Here is a 20,589-nt window from a genome sequence, read left to right as displayed (position 1 = left end):
TAGTAAGCTTTTTCTTTTTCCAGCTGAAAACTATGCAGATGTTTTAAAGCACTTTAAAGCACAGCAAACACGATACGGACACGCGGGCCAAGTCTGCATGCTCTGGGCCCACGCGCGCACTTCGTAAGCCCTGCAGAGATGCAGATGTCAACACTAGAGCCATACAAGCTTCAGCACGCGGACACCAAGGCAGATACTCAAGTTGGGTTGGACTGGAAAGAGGGAAAGGGGCCACGGCCATTTCACCAGTGGAGCAGCGGAGAAGGCGATTAGAAGAGCCCAGTCCACCTCGCCACCGCCCCCCCCCCCGTGACGTTGCCAGTCCCCGAAAGCAGCGAGAGGCTGCTGCTCCTTCATTAGCTCCCATCAGAAGGGTCTGTGTACAAACACACTCGAGGGCATCTCTCTTTCACAGAAAGAACAAATGTCATTTGTACCAAATGGCAATGGATTTTCAGCACAAACTTAATACTTTCTTAACACTATAGTAATAGTAATCATCTACTTTCAGCAAAAGGGACTCCTTTAAATAAGGAAAAAGACTCAGGTTAATTAGCATATGTACCCACTGGATCAATCTGCGGTGACAAAATGATAAAGTCTAGTGCTGATGGCCCCCAGGCAGAGGGGTCAGCCACCCTCAGTGCAGGGCCGGGAGACCTGGGTTCCCAGGTTCGACCCTCTAAGATGCCCCTGTGTCCAGAGAGAAGAGCTTATCGAAAAAAAGAAAGTGTCTAGTCAGAAACTCCTTAAAGGACAGCCAACAAAAGACTACAGAAGGTGCGTTATCAAGATTTCCGTACCGCACATAGCAAAGCCCTACGAAGCTCAGGGTAACTGCCTAAAGCAAACGTGGGGCGACAGGCCGATGGCATCTATGAGATGAAGTAACTGCAGGGCCACCGTACAAGGAATTGATTTCACTAACTGGGCAGAACTTCATACAAGCACAACCTATTTTCCCTGACCTACTGTACATAAATAAATTCTTTAAATGATGAGTCCTTGAGCTATTTACGGTGGGACGGTTTGCACCGGAGGAAGCGTGTGTGGCTCCGTCAGCCTCTGCCACTGAGAGCTGCGTTCCGGGGACTGTGCCATCGTCCCTGCACCCAACAGCACTGGGAAACGCGGCTCAACTGAGTCAGGGACTTTCAACTCTCCAATCTGGAAAATAACCGCCCCCATTTCCCCAGCTCTAGATCAGCTATTATTTCGGTGGAGCAAACTACAAGGAAGAGTGCCCCTGCCAGACCAGCACAGGGAAAGCACACGTGGTAAAGGAAACCGTGGGGGCCGGGGGCCGGGCCTGCACTGCTCTGCAGCGTTCCCATCGGGCGCCCGCCCTCCACTCTGGAACCTGCCCACTGCTCTCTCACCCAACGCAGGGCTGTGTGTGGGCCCTGCTGCTCTCAGGAGAGCTCCTGTCTAATAGTTTTCTCGATTCTAACACCAAGGGGACCGTCCACACCCAGCCTCACCTCTGCAGGCTCGTGCTCACAGCTCTGCAGAGGCTTGTGGACAGAACCCCCCTTCTCTGGGGCGGCCTGCTCGGGTCCGACAAGAGCTCATCACAACCAGGCTGGGAAACTGGGCTGCAGGCAGGGGGACGGAGAAAGGACCCTTCCCAGGACCCGTCACAAGTGCTCACCTGCATTTCCAAGGCCTCCCTAAGAACAGAGCTGTTCCTTGCTGTTTAACCAACTCCTGCTGCTAGGAAGGCTCTTACGGGCATCACATACATCCTGCAAGACCTGCTCCTTCCTGCCAGTCCGAGACACGACACCTCAGTTCAGGTCCCCACCGTGGAAGAGTCACAGGGGAGAAGGCAATGATATAAGGACCTTATGTTCCCCCGAAGCCCGCGTTTGTCACCCCGGGGGCCCGAGCAAGCGTCCCGTTTCCGTGGAGCAGGGAGGGAGGAGCCACAGAAGAAACGTGCACAGGCGGTTTGGACCGACATCACCACTGGACCCTGATCCCCTGAAGAAGGCCCTCCTTTTGAGAGAAACACTTTCAACTGCCCAGTGGAAATTAGAACACTTTACTTTGTGCAACATTTTGGTCCACTCTTAGCTTCTTTTTTCTTCTTTTTAAATCAGGCAATTAAAGGAGCACCCAGCACACAACACAGAGCGTGTGGGAGGACAGGCCAGTGAAAAGAGCCCAGGCCTCCGGCCTCAGGCCCGAGCTCCCCTCGCGGCTCCGGCCGCGGCACCGAACAGCAGCCCCTCAGGGCCCGGGAGGGGGAAGGGGGAAGGCGGTTCCAGCCCCAGCAGCTTTCCCGTCCCTGCTGGTGCCCGACTGTCAGCACGTCTTGTCCCACACCTGTGGCTGGGAGGGGACCCCATGTCCTCTGTCCAGCAGAAGGGCTGGTCACCTTCCCTTGCTGCGCGGCGAGTGACGGAGGGCCTCCCGCTGGAGGTGCGGCCTCAGGCCAGGTCGTCCAGGTCCACCTCAGGGATCGGGTCTCGCCAGTAGCAGAAGGAGCTGAACTCCGGGCACGGAAAGGCGGAATTCTGTTCCTTGTTGAGAAGTGGGAACACGTGTTCCACGAGCTCGCTCAGTCTGTGATACCTGGCAGAAGGAAGTGGGGAAGAAGCACAGCAACTGTTACTCATCAGTTCATCTGGGAGCACAGACTGTAGGTTGTACAGCCAGTTACTCAGATTCCACAGATGGGAAGGATCCCAGACAGGCCTCCTTCTCAGGGCACTGCCACCCTCCTCAAAGTCTAGGCCCCTCAGCACCCCCCCCAACAGCTACGGCAGAGGAGAAGACACCCCGGCAGAGAGGAAAGCCTGCAGAGGCAGGTGCGGTTCTGATCCTTGGCCCCTGGCTGCGGGGCTCCAGGCTGAGGGGTGGGAACGCACTTACGATGACTTGTTTCCTTTGGTCCTCTCTTGTATCAGCTCACCCTTGGGGTTCACGGTGAAGATCCTGCAGTCTGGAACTCCAACTTGTGTGTAAGCGTAGACATCCTGCAGCAGAAAACATGGGGCAGGGTGGTTACAGAGAGAAGAAATGAGGAGATGGTCCTGCGGTTCCTGGGAGCCAGAAAATCGCCTCGACGGGAGACTGTGTGCGGAAATCACGTGAAGCTGGCGCGGCGCAGCGCTGCCACTGGAGCCGAGCTTTGGACACACACGAACTCAAGAGCGGAGCCACCGCAGAGGGCGCTCGGGAAGCCAGAAGACTTGGGCGCCACGGAGACGCCAGGGGCCTCGGAGCAGCAGATGGGAAGCGGTAATCAAGGGGGGCCCTCGAGACCTGGTTCTGGGGTGAATCCAAGACTCGGCTTAGAATCACTCAGAACATGAGTCGGAACTGCTTGAGGAAATGGAATGGAAGCCACAGAGACAGAGGGTGTGCCCTCTGTCACACACCTACATTCTGGGGCACATCTCCACCGACAGGCCCTTCCTGACCGCTGGAGAAAATTTACAGCAGATATCAGCAGAACAGACATTCACTGTGCCTATACAACTGGTCTGAGAACTAACACAGGGCTATACCCTAAAAGTACACTCCTCCGAGTTTCACACACCACATCCAAGTGTGTAGCCCAGAAGACACACTTACGTTTGGACGGTTTCCAAAGGCCGCATAGAAGGGCTGCTTAGACGGGGCAAAGAGATTCCTGATATCATTTAGACACTCAATTTTGAACTTCTCTGGTTTCTTTTCTATTACTTCCCTAGGAGAAGAAAATACAAATATAATCACCAAATCCAAAACGGTAGCTTTCCTTGGTGTGTGGTCCTAAAAAGACTTTACAGTGCTCACAACCAACCAGTTTTTTAATCCTTCATAACCGGTATCTTTCTCCTTCTTTGCCAACCTGACTTCTCAACCGTGTCTGACACAGACCAGGTGAGCTATGTGTGAGTTAGAACAACACGGAACCAAGATGCAGAAGCTCTCGTCAGGCCCCCGTGTGCGCGCAGGTGCACGCACACGCACGCATACGCACACAGAGGCACCTGTGGAAGGCGGAGAACAGGCTGCTGGGGGACAGCATCAGGGGGCCGCGGGGCAGGATCGTGCCCTTGTCGTTGACCCAGTGCAGGTAGCCGCGGGTCATGTCGGCCATGCCGATGGCGCGGGCGGAGCAGTACAGGAACTTGTAGCCATTCCTGAAAGAGAACGCGTCCTGTTTAGCCCGTGTGCTTTGGCTAAAGGGGGGAAAATGCGTTTTTCTTTTTAAAGGTCCAAATAAAGTTCCTCTCGTTTACTATGAAAATCAAATTCTTAAATTTAATAGAAAAAATTGTTAGGATTATAAAGATCTCACCATCCCATCAAAAACGCCATGGGTGGAAAATGGAGGTACATGCAACTAGGGATTACGCTAAATTTACAAGTAATGATACAGCTTCAGCATCTGGTCCATGGAAGCCAAATTACAAAACAGACAAAAGATTTGAGGTTATCTTTAAACAATCTGCTATAGATGAAAGATACAAAGGATTTCACTTATATAGGCAATTTCCAGAATGCAAATCATTCTATAAAACAAGGAGCAAAACTTTACCTGGGTAACTGACATACTCATAATTTTCATATTATGACATTTTCAACTTGTGCTTAAGACACTGTAATTCTGCAGATCAACTTAACTCATAGGTATTGGGATCCCACAAAGGCCAAGGCACTATTTTCTCACCAAAAAAGTACTCTGACAGAGAGGGCCCCGTGGTAAATTGATTATCCCATGCATGCATTACCTACTTAAAGCAATACAATTAAAAATACTCAAAAAACCAAACCTGAAAATTGGCTCTCCTGTTAAATTACAGCTAAAACCCCCAAGTACAGCTATGATTATAGACACAGGCAGTGCCTACAACCCACAGCCCTGTGAAAACAAGATGACAAGGTTAACATGCGTAACAACGCATACCATGCCGGGCACAGAGCTCCTGTCCCACAGATGGCGGCTCACACTTTCCCCTGTGTGAGGCTCTAGGAAGGGGTGGGAAAGGAGAGCGGGAATAGCTGGCGCATGAACAAGATTTCTGTGGACTGGCTGATGAACACTCTTTTTCTAGCTTTTTCAAGCAAAATTCTAGCTCACCAGACACGTGGGTCGGGATACCTACTCATTGATGGAATGGTAGAGCTTTGCGATACCCTGATGAGTCCAGTCTTTACCCAGCTGTGGAAGGATCTGTCCTAAAGCATCAGACCTAAGAGGGCAGAAACAGACAAAGGTATCAGGAACCAAGCATATAAAGCCAAGTGTTTACCTATTTAGTTAAATACGAGCTGCCAGCAGCTGCCGGACGGGGGAGAGGTGGAGGGACAATGCCCAACGGTGGTTTCCTTGGCCTGTGCACAGGAGACAAGGACCCCACCAGGGGTCCAGGGCTGCAGAAGAGCAATCAGACATGAGGGAATTGACCACCACACATCCTGTTTTTCTCCTCCCTAATCTCAACAGCTTCTTCTTCCCCCCATACCAGAATTTGGAGACAAAATAACTAAATCCTCTCCGAAGTTATCATTAATATTTTTTTTTGGCTGCGCTGCACGGCTTGCGGGATCTCAGTTCCCCAACCAGGGACTGAACCTGGGCCACCGCACTCGTAACCACTGGGCCTCCAGGGAATTCCCCAAGTGTCATTTTTGACGTTACGTCTGTACAGTCCCACCTATTTCCTCCCTCCATAAGATGACTCTGTGGGGACTGCACTCAGGACATCTCAGTGTGTACAGTTTAAAAACTCTCCTGATGGTAGCTAGTTGCCCAGGTGAGGGACCCCCCCCCACCACCACCACACACTGAGCTGGGCCCCCTTCCCTGTCACCCCAAGGCTCCTGCTTACTTGGTTATCGTCCCGTCGATGTCAGAAATGATGACCTTGTCGTTCCAGTCCCACAAGTAAATGGTCCCCGCACAGCGGCAGGTGCCTTGATACTGGGTTGTAATGCTAAACACGACGTCATTTGGGCCGTCTTGGAGCTTCAGTTTTGCCTTTTATAAAAAGTATAAGAATAAAAATCAGAGTTTTGAAAATTAATAGCACATCACTTGGATGGAATTACATGCAACAATTAAGTCACACTTTCCAGGAATACGTGGTCAGAGAAACTGCTTATGATACAATGTTACGTGAAAAAGGATCCCAGCCTCTTAAATACATAAATGTGTGTGTGTGAACACAGAAAGAACGGACGGAAATACACAAGACATAGTAACTATTTAAAAAAAAAAAAAAAGCTAAGAAAATCAGCGGAAAACACAGTTTTGGAACAGAATCTGAACATTTCCCAAACCAGCAGCAGCGTTTTGGGATCCCAGCTCAGGAAGGATGGCTCGGGGCTGCGCCCATGGCTCACACGAGCCACTGCCTGAACCATGTGTTAGGTGCCAGGCACTCTTCTGATCACAACCCGCCCCGCCCCGCCCCCCGCCAACCTTTTCCTCTGTACCCGGGACTGCCCTGGAGCACAGCAGGACAATTTCATATTGAAAATGGGTGGAAGTCAGGGAGTGGGAAATAAAAAGGAAGGGGGAAACTGCATCTAAGTAAGAAAATGTCATTTCCCTATGGTTGTGGCTCCTAAAAGACAGTGTGTGGCCCAGTGCTGGGCCAGACGTGTAAGATTCATCCTGGAGGGGGCTTCCCTGGTGGCACAGTGGTTGAGAATCTGCCTGCCAATGCAGGGGACATGGGTTCGAGCCCTGGTCTGGGAAGATCCCACATGCCGCGGAGCAACTAGGCCCGTGAGCCACAACTAACTGAGCCTGCGCGTCTGGAGCCTATGCTCCGCAACAAGAGAGGCTGCGACAGTGAGAGGCCCGCGCACTGTGATGAAGAGTGGCCCCCGAAAAAAAAAAAAAAGAGTGGCCCCCGCTTGCCCCAACTAGAGAAAGCCCTCGCACAGAAACGAAGACCCAACACAGCCAAAAATTAATTAAAAAAGGAAAAAGAATGCAACACAATTCTTTAGAAAAACAAACAACAACAAAAAAAACATTCATCCTGGAAACAGGCTGAGAACACAGATGCCCTGGTTCACTCCCAGACACGGAGGTGGGAGGCCCGGGGGTGAAGGAGGAGGAAGCGTGCTGCAGGTCCTCAGGTGGTCCCAGTGTGAGGGACGCTGCTGTCCCGGACATAGGTGAGCATTTCCACGACCACACGCTGGGCCACGTGTGTAAGGCTTGGGGCCAGGCGGACAGGAGAGGAGACCCGTCGAGTTAAACAGTTACTGAGCTCACGTGACTTGGATCCACCCAGACCACATGCAACTCACGATCTGGTCTGAGGACAGACGAAGAGACTTCTTATAGGAGGTGGTGCTGCTGTGGCTCGGTGGCTCCGTAGGGATGGGGTCCACTTGGATGGATTCTTCCAGCTCCTGGGACCCCTCGTCACTCGACGAGTCTTCCTCAGCCGGCCTGTTCAACACAACCCCGTTACTGAAGAGGCAGCGGGACGTTTTACAGACGACAGCTTTTCATTTAGGATCAAGAAGAGAAAGAGATCCCAAATCCATTCTCGGAGGAGCCGTTCCCCAGACCCAGGGTACACACCTGCGTATTCCTCCTCCCTCTACAACTGGCCGGCGGTTACTCGCCCACTGTGACTGGCCATTTTCTGCTACAACCAGTGAATGCTACTAGGCCCGCTGATTCTTGTTGAAAAGGATGTGTATGTTTCTAAAGATACAAATCTTTAAAATCTTTCTTAGTGATTTAAGAAACTAACAAGATTTTATACAGTCCTTTCAAAAGAAGAGGGTAAAGAGCAAGAAGATAGACAAACCCAAGTGTTTAGAGAAAAGGGAAGAGAAAAGAACCTGATGGAGGAAGAAACAGGGTGGCAGAAACAAGAATGGGGTATGTCGTGGCACCAATCCACGGGGCAGCCAATCCACATGTCCAAGGCAGCTCTACTCCTTCCAAGAAATGAAAGGGACCCATGCCCAACTCAGATCCTGTTACATCTCCCCTGCTGTGCCTGACAGCCAGGGAGCAGGGCACCAGGGACAGCACATCTCACAATTCCGCAAGATCTGCTTCCCAAAGGCCTGCATTTCAGGGCATCCGAGTCCATGGCTCCAGGACAGGAGCAAGGTATTCAGAAAGCAGTGAGGAGTATATTTACTGTAAGCTGATGACATAGTCTACGCACACGCACACGCGCGCACACACACCCCACACACACCCCCATGCTACACGGCACGGTTTGCGGAATCTTGGTTTCCTGACCAGGGACTGAACCTGGGGCCCCAGCAGTGAGAGTGCTGAGTCCTAACGCTGGACCGCCAGGGGAGTCCTGAAGCTGATGATATTTTTTAAAGAAAAGCGGAAGTTATCATCTGCTAACTGAGCAGCAGAAGGAAGCCACTGACTGTCATGCACGTCCACAGGACAAAGACATTTCTGACTAAGAATTAAACAAAACGGCCAACGTCAGCTTGAATGCAGTGGCCGAGGCGGGGGAGCCTGGAGAGACCGGGGGCCCCCACCTGCCACTGGCTGGCTCCTTCGCGCTCGACGGCCGGTCGATGGGCGGCGGCACCTCCGATTTCCCTTCCTTGGCCTCTGGCAGCTGGAACGGCAAGATAACAATGACAATGTGCAGTTCTCCCCGTACGGACAAGCAAAAGTTCCTCAGTACAGTAGCTCTCTCCAGGAACGAGCAAAACTGCTTTCTGAATCCGCAACTTAAAAACGCTTAAGAAACAAACTTCCTCTAGTTTGAGCCAAAAGGACAGAAACCTGAGAGAGAAGTCATATGCTGTTTGTGCAGAAAGCTGCCTCCACAAAGTCAGGGGCAGGAATTGTTGAGAGCGCACCGGCTCAGTCACACAGCATAATAAAACTAGGTCCACGGCAGGGATGCTGGACCTGCAGAACAGAGGGGACTGATGCCCCTCCCTCCAGCGGGGGAAGGTGGCAAGCTCTGGCTTTCCAGCCGGTGACGCGGCACGGTGGAAACGGCATCAGCTCTTGGGGCAGACTTAAGGTCACAGCCCAGCTCCAGCCCTCACCAGTTACGTGCCCTCGGTCAAGCTACATCACCTCCTTGTGCTCCAGCTTCCTCACCTGTAAAACAGGAATCCAAACACCTACGCTGCTGGGCTGTCGTAAAGGTGAGAGGTAATGCAGCATGGGAAGCACCTAGCATCAGCCCTGCACACGTAACTGTTTAAACACGGTGACTACTATTATTAAAAGAGCATCATGTGGCCCAACTTGACTTGTGCTTGGCAAAAAGAAGATTCACTTCTTTTCAGCCCATGGAAAGGATCACCTCCAGCTCAGTTACCTGTTTGGTTATGCTCTCTCTCTTACGCCAAAACCACCAGCGACCAGATTTCTTTGGCATCTTATCTTTGACCCAGGACTCAACTGTGGCCTGAAAACAATCAACACAGGTGAGTCTAGCCATCTGTCAGTCACAAGGCACTCGACTCCTTTCAACCATTAATGTGCAGGATGGTGAGCAACGCTTTCCACACCTCCCAGACTTCTCTGAAAGATGGACACTGTCCTCTTTTGTGGCAGTTCTGTGGTATGAGATTGGGTGGTCTGGCTACGTAGGAGCAGCCCTCTTAGGGGCTGGCAGGCAGCCTGCTCTCATTTCTCTACCCTTGGGAAACATGGTTCTCATGAGTTACGAGGACCAGCTAGGCTGATGATGTCGTCTTGGTGGACAGATGCAGAGCAAAGCTTCATGTTCTACATGTTTTAACCACCAGCTGAGTGAACCACACCGATGCCACGCTTCTGGCGGCCACATCACCCTCTTCTTGCTGCTTCTTGCCATATTAACGGGAGGAAATGTTTTCACTTATCCTATATTTAACTAACAATCAGTAAAATCTCTCAACCTTCATATATCATCAGAAACCGGTATAAATATCTAGTAAAAATGGCAAAGATATGGCAGCCCAGGTAATTTCCTACACTTTGGGGTATGAGATAATTTGAGTGATAATACTAATTTTAGAATATTAAATCAAACTGAACAGTACCCAGTTTAGAAATATGCACATCTGGATTTTTCGAAGCACTACATACTGTAGATACCTCTGAGGGGGGCAACAAACAGCGGAGGATCTCACCTTAGGTAAGCTCTTCTGGAAGACCTGCAGGCTGAGGATCATGGGAGCCGCCAACGCCCAGTTGTAGTAACTGTGAGAGTAAAACCGTGCAAGACCGTCACACAAGAGAGGAGAGGGCGGGAGGGAGAAATACCACATAAAATGCCTTATTCTCTTCAATGAAAAGATGATCAGCTCAGTTGCTTGCCACATAAGTAATCTTTGCTTCAAGCCAAACTTCTCTGAGCAGAGAAGCAGCACAATGTACTGGGTGGGCCAAAAGGTTTGCTCGGTGATTTCCGTAGGATGGCTCTAGTAGCACTCAGTTGTCTTTAACTTCATTTGAAACAATTTTGTTAGATTGTATTGTGACAGGTGTCACATCAGCATGCATTTAAAAAAAGACTTATGGGGCTTCCCTGGTGGCGCAGTGGTTAAGCACCCGCCTGCCAATGCAGGGGACAGGGGTTCGATCCCCGGTCCAGGAAGATCCCACATGCTGTGGAGCAACTAAGTCCGTGCGCCACAACTACTGACCTGTGCTCTAGAGCTCGTGAGCCACAACTACTGAGCCCACGCGCCACAACTACTGAAGCCTGCGCACCTAGAGCCCGTGCTCCGCAACAAGAGAAGCCACCGCAATGAGAAGCCCACACACCACAACGAAGAGTAGCCCCCACTCGCCACAAGTAGAGAAAGCCTGCGCGCAGCAACGAAGACCCAATGCAACCAAAAATAAATAAATTTAAAAGAAAGAAAGACATCAAAATTGGTGAATTTTTGTGTAGCCATTTTAACACTGAAGCTGGAAGAAAAAAGCAACATTTTCAGCATATTATGCTTTATGATTTCAAGAAAGGTAAAAATGCAACTGAAACGCATACAAAGATTTGTGCAGTGTATGGAGAAGGTGCTGTGACTGAACGTTTCAAAAGTGGTTTGTGAAGTTTCGTGCTGGAGATTTTCGCTGGATGATGCTCCACAGTCAGGGCAGACCAGCTGAAGTTGACAGCAATCAAACCAAAACCATAATTGAGAACAATCAACGTTATACCACATGGGAGATAGCTGACATACTCAAAGTATGAGTATGAAAATCATTTGCACCAGCCTGGTCATGGGAATCGCTTTGATGTTTGGGTTCCCCATAAGTTAAGGGAAAAAAACCTTCTTGACCATATTTCTGCATGTGATTCTCTATTGAAATGTAATGAAAACATTCCGTTTTTAAAGCAAATTGTGATGGGCGATGAAAAGTGGATACTGTACAACAATGTGGAACGGAAGAGAGCGTGGGGCAAGCGAAATGAACCACCACCGACCACACCAAAGGCCAGTCTTCATCCAAAGAAGGTGATGTTGTATATGTGGTGGGGATGGAAGGGAGTCCTCTATTATGAGCTCCTTCCGGAAAACCAAATGATTAATTCCAACAAGTACCTCTCCCAATTAGACCAACTTGAAAGCAGCACTTGACAAAAAGCGACCGGAATTAATCAACAGAAAACGGGTAATCTTCCACCAGGATAACACAAGACCGCATATTTCTTTGATGACCGGCAAAAACTGTTACAGCTTGGCTGGGAAGTTCTGATTCATCTGCCGTATTCACCAGACATTGCACCTTCGGATTTCCATTCATTTCGGTCTTTACAAAATTCTCTTAATGGAAGAAATTTTCAATTCCCTGGAAGACTGCAAAAGGCACCTGGAACAGTTCTTTGCTCAAAAAAGATAAAAAGTTTTGGGAAGATGGAATTACAAAGTTGCCTGAAAAATGGCAGAAGGTAGTGGAACAAAAGGGTGAATACGCTGTTCAATAAACTTCTTGGTGAAAATGAAAAATGTGCCTTTAATTTTACTTAAAAAACTGAAGGCACTTTTTGGCCCACCCAATATAAAACAGAGTAGCATTTCAACACCTCATTTGAAAATAAAGCTGAGGCTTTACCTTCACTTCAGAGTCACTCACTGCCCATTAGCTCGTTTATATGAAATGTCATATTTTATAGCAAGAAAGACTGTAATGGTTAAAAACAGCACTTGGGGAAAAAAACCTGCAAGAGTATTTAATAATTACAAAAGCAAGAGTATTTACCGGTTATATATCCGTATTACAAGGTTGGGATTGTCTATAAGTCCAGGGTTTTCTGCAAATTCATGGTAAGTAATGATATGCTCCATAAATTTCTCTGCAGGGTAAAACAATAATTATCCACTTGGTTAGAGCTTACATAGACAAATACCCATATGAGATTATCACAATACCACCTACATTGAAGGGACGATAAGATTTTTGAAAAGTCCTTTAAAACAAACAAACAAGAAACCCACCAACTAACTTTCTTATATGCATCAAAAGCAAATGTCAGACACTTGAGGTTTTTTTCCCCCCCAGGACAAGAAAGAACACTTCTTTTCTACTCCTCCTCTGCTACCACTCCTCCCGCAGATGGGATAAAACAAAACTAAAAACCAAAAACCAAACAAACAAACAAAGAAAAATGGAAGTAAGTCAGAAAAAGAAAGGCAAATACCGTATGCTAACACATACATATATAGAATTTAAGAAAAAAAAATGTCATGAAGAACCTAGGGGTAAGACAGGAATAAAGACACAGACCTACTAGAGAATGGACTTGAGGATATGGGGAGGGGGAAGGGTAAGCTGTGACAAAGCGAGAGAGAGGCATGGACATATATACACTACCAAACGTAAAATAGGTAGCTAGTGGGAAGCAGCCGCATAGCACAGGGAGATCAGCTCGGTGCTTTGTGACCGCCTGGAGGGGTGGGATAGGGAGGGTGGGAGGGAGGGAGACGCAAGAGGGAAGAGATATGGGAACACATGTATATGTATAACTGATTCCCTTTGTTATAAAGCAGAAACTAACACACCATTGTAAAGCAATTATACTCCAATAAAGATGTAAAAAAAATTAAAAAAAAGAAAAATGGGAGAAAGGGATAAACCAGGACTCCTAGGAAAATAGATTACAGATGTGGCGAGAGGGAGGAAGATACGAAGGCACAGACGTGCACACGCTCCACTCCGTAACCAGTGAAAACTGAGCTTCATTCTTCTAAGTAGGAGAGACTGCATACCTGGGGAATACTCATGGGGGTCTTACAGCGTTAAGTGCACAAGTACAAGCTACGTTAGAAAAAACAATCAGAACATTTTACAATGCTTGGAGGAAAGAAACCAAACACACACCAGAATTTGGCGTAGGGTCTCGTCAAGAAATAAATTCCAAGCTCTTGCAGAATAAACGAGAGCTGCGCATGAACTTCTGTATGCTGATCGCAACCCTGCGCTCTGATGCAGGCCAACAGAGGCAATTCTCCCTGGGGTTGCTCCTCCTGGCAGTCTGTATATTTATTACTTTTACTTGCCGTTTCTGCCTCCCCCAATGACAAACTCTACCTAAGTGAACAATATTCTTTTTAAGTATAAATTTTATAGTTTACATAAATTGTATATCCCCTCCTCCACCTATATTTTTTAAAGTGAAGGCTTATGAGGATTATAATTAAAATGTGACCTATTTAACTTTGTCCCTAGAGGGAACCACTGGCCGTAATAACACGCTCTTAATTTCTAGCAAAAAGTAAAACAAACAAATAGAATTAAGAGGTGGAAAAGAGGCACAGCGATCACCCTGTGACGCTAAGAAAAAGAAGATTCAGGGAAGCACAGACGTGAGGCTCAGGGTGCCTGGCCTGCCACATGCAGAAGATGAAGGATGATGTTAGTTGTAAAAAGAAAATCTTTCCTTAGAGGAAAGTCAATCAAGGGCCACTAGCCAAACTGAGAAAACATTAAGAAGAGTTCAGTTTACAAAAGGAGGGAAAACCAGAAAGGCCAAATAACTTGGGACAGACGTACACACGGCTGCTCAAGCCACAGCAGAGTCGTCTGAACCGGCCCCGCTAAGCAGCTCCCTTGTCTTGTCTTGAGCACCTTTACTCTCCTGCGCCAACTCTCAAGATGAGACAGAAAGTAATCCCTTCTACCTTTAGCCAGAAACATCCATCTACTCAGAAGACAATCAATTTTGGCAGCCTCAGGCCCTCCTCTCCTGTCTCAGACTCGGGGCAGCCAGGCCCCAGTCCCACAACTACTCTTCCAACAACCTTACAGAAGAGAAGGTGGCCAGAGCTGCACTGACCCTGGCCGCCCAGCAGGCGGGCCGCCCAAGACCTCGGCCCCAGACACGTGCCGTCTCCCACCCATTTACCTGTGGCGTCACCCCAACACAAGGTACCTAAGTGAAGGGCCAAGAGTCCGACAGCAAAGGGGGACCCCGGTTACCTGCACAAGACCCCGCGAGCTGGATTCCCACAACGGCTCAAGGCTGCTTTCTCAGTGGGGCAGGCGTGACTGTTGGCCTACCTTTAGAAATCTCTCCGTTCTCGCTGAGGCCCCCGCAGAGGGACAGGGTGACGTCGGGCAAGTCCATGGCAGAGTCTGAGAGGCACTCGGTGCCGCTGTCGGCGGCCGCGCTGCCCACAGACTGTGGGGACTGGGAGCCAGAGAGCGTGTCGGACTCGGGCCACTGCCTGGAGCCGGGCTCCGACTCGCTGCGGGAGGAAAGCATGGCCTTCACACAGCTGCCCGCGTTCCCAGCTTCCCAACCACAGGGCTCCCTGGGCGCTGTGAACAGGAGCAGGCTGACCTGCCATCGGACGCGGCTTTCCTTAGGGAGTGCTGAAAATCCTATCACAGATGACCCTGAAATGACCTAACAGCACTGCTGAGGAATTAACTGGATACAGCGAACACGTCACAAACATCACTACCGTCATTCACAGTAATGCGAACTTTTCAAAGGTGGCAGCTCTGACTTAAAGGGGCAAAAGAGTTATAAGCATTTATTTACATCGTATGATGAAAATGACAGAGTAATTAAGAAAAATCTGACGTTTGAAAACCTTTTGATCTTAACTTCCTAGAAAAGGCTGCAGTGCTATATACATCCTGTAGAAAATGCTGTAGTCCAAGGTTGTATTATTTTTAAAAACAAGGCTTTTCTAAATCATCTGTTACTTCACGAAATACAACAAAGAAATTAACCAAGTGAAAATTCTCAGGAGCCTAGACACACCTCAAGAAAGAAAATGTAGTGAGAAACTAGAAATAAGCTGTTTTACACTAGTGAGCGCCAGAACCAAAGTCGAGGGTATTCAATATTTTCACTTTTCTAAATAAGGTTTTAGAAGCTGATCCTAAAGGAAACTTTCTGTAATGGAGCATAAGTTTGAGAGAAAAAAAACCCAAGGAAATGACGCCGTTAAGTCTGTTAGTCATGAATGTTTACTGCTCTATTTCAACGTCACATTGAAATACTGTTCCAGAATTTTCAAATTCTTTTACTTTTTTTTTTTTAAAAAAAGCCAGTATATGAATGTATGGGCTATCCAGTGAAGTTATATGACCGTTAGGGAAAAATCTGAAATTTGAACAGTAGGTGGCAGCAGAGTACAGCTATGTCATAAATAGAAAGCAGTTTCGAACACGATCATGTTTTGTATCTGAGCCTCTGAAGAAAGCTTTAGGTTTTTGGGAATTCTCTCTCCTAAGAGCAATGTACACACATATCACAATACTGAGATCAATCGGATCAACAGAATGTGTTCCTCACTGGAAATGGTGAAAAAGCCAAAGCCACCTAAAGCAGCAAAACCTGCTGTTACGCTGGGGTCCCAGTGCAGGCCGACCCCTGGAGTAAAACACAAACACCCTTGTCTTCAACCTCCTAGGCACACGGCTAGGCCCCCCCTGCAGTCACGTGTGGCCACTTGATCAGATGACTGAGCTGTCCATGTGGACAGAAGGCGTGTGCTGTGTCCTCCCCAAGCTGGGCCCCTGAGTAAACTGCCCCACGTGATCCTCTCCTTTCCCCACTGAGGCCCCGGAGGGCATGGTGGAGGCTCAGGATGGAAGGAGCTTGCGCTCCTGAGCCTGTGTGCAAGGCCTCCCACCAAACACCAGCACTAGAACAGCATCACGTGAGCAAGAAATCAACTGCTGTGGTCAAGCCACCAAGGTCTTGAGTTTTATCAGTCAGAGCAGCTGGTGTGACCCTCACCGACGCCACCACTTAAATGCACAGAGGACCCACCTGACTCAACAGGCCGCCAAACCCAAGAGACTGATGTGATTTAGGGCAAAGTTGAGCTCTAATTACAAATACTGGCTATTCAGTCAAGACGGCAATGGCCACGATGATAAAACAAATGCTTACAAGCATTTCAATAATCTCACTGTCTCTCAGTGTTGATGAATGTCTCTAGAAACAACCAGCTTCTGAGGTAAGGCTTGGTGAATGGCAACGGTCCCAGATGGTGAAGTTATAACAGCACAGGGAGGCCCCACTGCAGTAGTCACGCTTCCCCATTTTTTAAAAGGGAAACTAAGAAATCTGTCTTAGGAATCCCAGCGTAAATAAATGATTAAGGACTGGGAGATTGGAAACAAAGAGATAATTTTAAGACAGCTTACATTTTAACTTTCTTATTGGAAAAAAAAAAGGACCAGTTTTCAGTTCTCTCACCTTAAAAACCCAGCTATTACTTCAAAAGAAGTGGATACTTGGAGACAATGTAGGGCAGAAAGCTAGGAAGGAGTTTTAAGGATCTTCCAAAACTATCTGTAAAAATTTAAGTATCTTCTTTTCAATCCCATCTTTCTATTTTAAATAAAAACTTAAGACATGCTTTTCAATAATTTACCTAAAAATGTTTAATTATGTGTGACTATGGCTCAGTATATTCAAGCCATACTTCTCACGAGAAAAGTAAATTGTTTTTTATAATCATAGATGGAGTATTATCATGGAATTTCCCCAAGAATGGAAGTGACCTTGGGAAAACAGTGCAAGTCTATCGCTGCTGAGATCTCGGTGTTATTCCAAGGTGAGAGTCACGGAGGAGAAGGGGGAGGGGGTGCCAGGGGTTGCGGAGAGCTGAGCTCCAGGGGTGCGCAGGCCCTAGAAGGGGCCCCACCAGACCCAGGACTGCAAGCAGAGACTCACTGAAGAGTGGAGGCCTTCTTTGCAAAGCATCTCTGAATAAAGATATTTTACCTTTAAAATACATAGTAAAGGAAACAAATGCTAATGAACAGGAGTTGCTAAACTGAAGTCACACCCACTGTTAGGCCCTTACGTAGGCTTCACTAGTACACCTTACCTTCTTACTGTATTGAAAATCTTTTCATAAATAGGTAAATTATTAATTTCAAATCACTATAGTCAAAACAACACATGTACAATTTCTGAATTTTCCAAAATCTGAAGCAATCATCCAACTTATTAGCTAAAGGATACCATCCCCATGCTCTTTTTTCTCAGACAGAACGCTCTGCTCTAGAAACACAGAGAATATTTCAGAGCTGCCCACTCTTCAATCTAAAATCCACTACCTTTTGGGGAAATAGAGAGCTGCGACCTCAGGTTCTAGCGCCTTCAGGTCATCCAGGTAAATATCATCAGGTCCCTGGTGCTGGCTTCTCTTGTGGACACCTGTTTTTGTTTAAAAAAAAAAAAAACCATTGGAGATGAGAACTTGGTTATTCTTCATTTACAACTCTGCAAGAAAACAAAGGTTTGCAAGGAATAAAACAGACCACGATTGGAATTACATTGTATTTTTAAAGGTGTCAACTAACCTCTTTCCCTGTGTGGGTTCTCATCATCCACGCGAATGGAAGAGGGCGTCAGGGTCGCACTCCTGACAGCCGCCCAATAAACACGCGCTGAGTCACGCATTCTTTCACCTGCTCTCACGTGAATAATCCTGGGCCCTAAATCGTTTACACTTGAAGGTTAACGTTTATTATATTTACAGCACGAACAAAGGAGACCGAACCCGAACCTGATGTGACTACCAGCATGGAGAAAGAGGCCATAATTCTAAAGCCACGAGGGGAGGCTTGCGGGGAACAGGGTGCTCACTCGGTGCCTGCCGAGGGCAGGACCCCTCACCGTGGGCAAACCTGGCAGTCAACGCCTTCGACACAGGATCACGGTTAGCATCTCATAGTGGGACATGATGAGATGCAGTAGGGAGCATCTTCAATTCAAAAAATAAAGAATATTTAACCCAAATCCAATCACGCCTCTAGAGCTGTGCTGCCCACTCATCACTGCCACACGTGGCTGCTGTGCACGTGACCTGACCTAATCTGAGTGAGGTCTGTAAAACGTGAGAAGTGTGTGCGTGTTTATCTTTAGTTCTGTGCTATTTCAACACGTGCATTTCATGCGTCTACCATCACAGTCAATATAAAATACTGTCACCACACAGATCCTGCTGCGACCGTTTACAGCTCTACCCACTTCTCTCTTGTTCCCTCCCCCACCCCACTGCTAACCCCCAGCTGCCGCTAATCTGTTCTTCCCTTCTCTAACTTGGTAACTTCAAGCATGTTATATAAATAGAATCATACCACATGTAACTTTTTCACATTGGCTTGCTTGCTATCTTTACTCATCATAATTTCCTCAGATTCATCCAAGTTCTTGCGTATTATCACTAGTTTGTTCCTTTTCTTCCCTTAGTATTTCATGGTATGAAGCACTTATTTACAGGTTGCTTAACCATTCACCATTCAAAGGACATCTGGGTTATTTCTAGTTTGAGACTATCAAGTATGAATCTGCTATTAAAATTACCGCACAGGTTTTTGTGTGAACGTAATTTTCACTTGTCTGGTATATTTTCCCAAAATTATGATCCAATGCCTCTGCTTCCTCACCAACATATGATGGCGCTACTATTTTTATTCTGGTCATTCTGGTTTTAATTTGTATATATCCAAAGAACAATGATGTTTAAAAAAAAACGAAAAACACATACCAGCTTTCCAAGGCTTACTATAAAAAATGTAAAATAGCTCCATAACGTCTACATTAATTACTTGTTAAAACTATAATAGTTTGAAATTACTGCTTTAGATAGAATACGTTAGTAAACTTAGTTTCACTTGTTTATTTTTACTTTTTTAATGTTAGAAGACTTAAGTTCCAGTTTAAGGAAATACGGGAATGTCCCTTTGAAAAAACAATCAGATACATCCAGACTGTGAGAAAGTAAGTACACAAGACAATAGCCTGGGCTCTTCAAAAGGTCAGTATCATGGGTGCAGAGAGGGAAAGAGTGGTAGTGGCGGGTGTGTGCGTGTGCGCTCGTGTGCGCACAAGCACACGAGCTGTTCTAAACAAAAAAGGTTAAACACAAAAACCAAATGCAGGGCTTCCCTGGTGGTGCAGTGGTTGAGAGTCCACCTGCCGATGCAGGGGACGCGGGTTCGTGCCCCGGTCTGCGAAGATCCCACATGCCGTGGAGCGGCTGGGCCCGTGAGCCATGGCCGCTGAGCCTGCGAGTCCGGAGCCTGTGCTCCGCGACGGGAGAGGCCACAACAGTGAGAGGCCTGCGTACCGCAAAAAAAAAAAAAAAAAGTTGGGGGAAAAAAGAATGAGGCCAAATCCATGGTGGAAACCACCACTCGGTGTTCTATCTCTCCAGTCTATTCCTGCCTTGAGTGCCGAGAACAGGGGTCATTATTCCCTGGACTAAAACCGGAACACGGGATACCCCCTTAGCAGTTCTTAGAGTAGCACAGGTGATTTGAGAAGATGGGCTGAGCTAGGAAGAAGCAGGTACCTAGTTCCTCACCGGCCGGGTGAGCACATGTGGCCACAAACACCCCTGACAGTCGTATTCTTTTATTTTAAATGAACTGCTTCTGAGTGACCCTGAAGGCCCATACCTGTAGTGGCTATTAAGTCAGTTTGTGATCGTCTAACTTATGGTGCTGGCATGTTTTGCAAAGTGAAGTAGGTGTTTGGCTCTATGTGACAATTGAATATTTTTAGGGAAGGTTTTACTTCCCTAAAAATAGGCCCAAAGCCAGTGTTCAGATATACTGTAACCAGTATCAATGTCAACTTTATATTTTTCAACAGTAAGAATGTTCTGATGGATGTCAACTACTTTCCAAAGTGAGAGCTGCAGAGCCAGGAGCTGCACTCTGTCTTCTAACTGTTAGAGGATTCCAATCAACAATCAAAGGAAGAGAACACACACTAGTAACTGGTGTGCATTTATTTAAGGTCCATATTACTGCACCAAAAGTACAGTAGCTTGGCCTTAACTAACCAGATGTTTCAGGTGTGAGCATTTCTCTAGTCTAATTTTTTCTGTTAAACGTAACTGTCTGGGATTCTACGTCACGTTATTGACACACCTAGTCATTAAAGGGGTTAACTTTAGTCATTCACTGATTTTAATGCTTTCGTAAGTTTTTCAATAAATGCTTCTCAGGGGCCTGAGCAGCCATGGCCGGGAGAGGGAGGAGGTCAGAGTTACCTCCAGGGGCGCCTGAGCCCCCTCTGAGTGCGGCAGGTCCCAGTCAGGAGCACAGACACAACGGCAGCCCCTGAGTATTAACTGAAACCCTGGAGAGATTTACCACCTAGATTTCGGGCAGCCGAGGCCAAACCAAACCACCAATTACCTCTT

General features: G+C 47.5%; 1 protein-coding gene across 1 annotated transcript in view; it reads right to left on the bottom strand.

Annotated features, from left to right (window-relative positions):
• Positions 1 to 2,028: 2,028 nt before the first annotated feature.
• Positions 2,029 to 20,589, bottom strand: part of LPIN2 (lipin 2) — a 56,507-nt gene continuing 37,946 nt past the window's right edge. Inside the window, exons 7-20 of the mRNA XM_060027768.1 lie at positions 17,735 to 17,883; positions 17,489 to 17,588; positions 14,459 to 14,646; positions 12,161 to 12,254; positions 10,084 to 10,153; positions 9,285 to 9,374; positions 8,482 to 8,564; positions 7,264 to 7,408; positions 5,829 to 5,977; positions 5,103 to 5,189; positions 3,984 to 4,136; positions 3,583 to 3,697; positions 2,878 to 2,981; positions 2,029 to 2,577 (exon numbers count right to left, since the gene is read on the bottom strand). Coding sequence (XP_059883751.1) covers positions 2,433 to 2,577; positions 2,878 to 2,981; positions 3,583 to 3,697; positions 3,984 to 4,136; positions 5,103 to 5,189; positions 5,829 to 5,977; positions 7,264 to 7,408; positions 8,482 to 8,564; positions 9,285 to 9,374; positions 10,084 to 10,153; positions 12,161 to 12,254; positions 14,459 to 14,646; positions 17,489 to 17,588; positions 17,735 to 17,883 — 1,672 coding nt within the window. The 3' untranslated portion in view covers positions 2,029 to 2,432. The remainder of the gene's footprint in view (positions 2,578 to 2,877; positions 2,982 to 3,582; positions 3,698 to 3,983; positions 4,137 to 5,102; positions 5,190 to 5,828; positions 5,978 to 7,263; positions 7,409 to 8,481; positions 8,565 to 9,284; positions 9,375 to 10,083; positions 10,154 to 12,160; positions 12,255 to 14,458; positions 14,647 to 17,488; positions 17,589 to 17,734; positions 17,884 to 20,589) is intronic.

This window comes from Delphinus delphis, chromosome 13 (assembly GCF_949987515.2).
Source record: "Delphinus delphis chromosome 13, mDelDel1.2, whole genome shotgun sequence".
In the NCBI taxonomy this organism is placed as follows: domain Eukaryota; kingdom Metazoa; phylum Chordata; class Mammalia; order Artiodactyla; family Delphinidae; genus Delphinus; species Delphinus delphis.
This window is presented reverse-complemented; position numbering and strand designations above follow the sequence as displayed.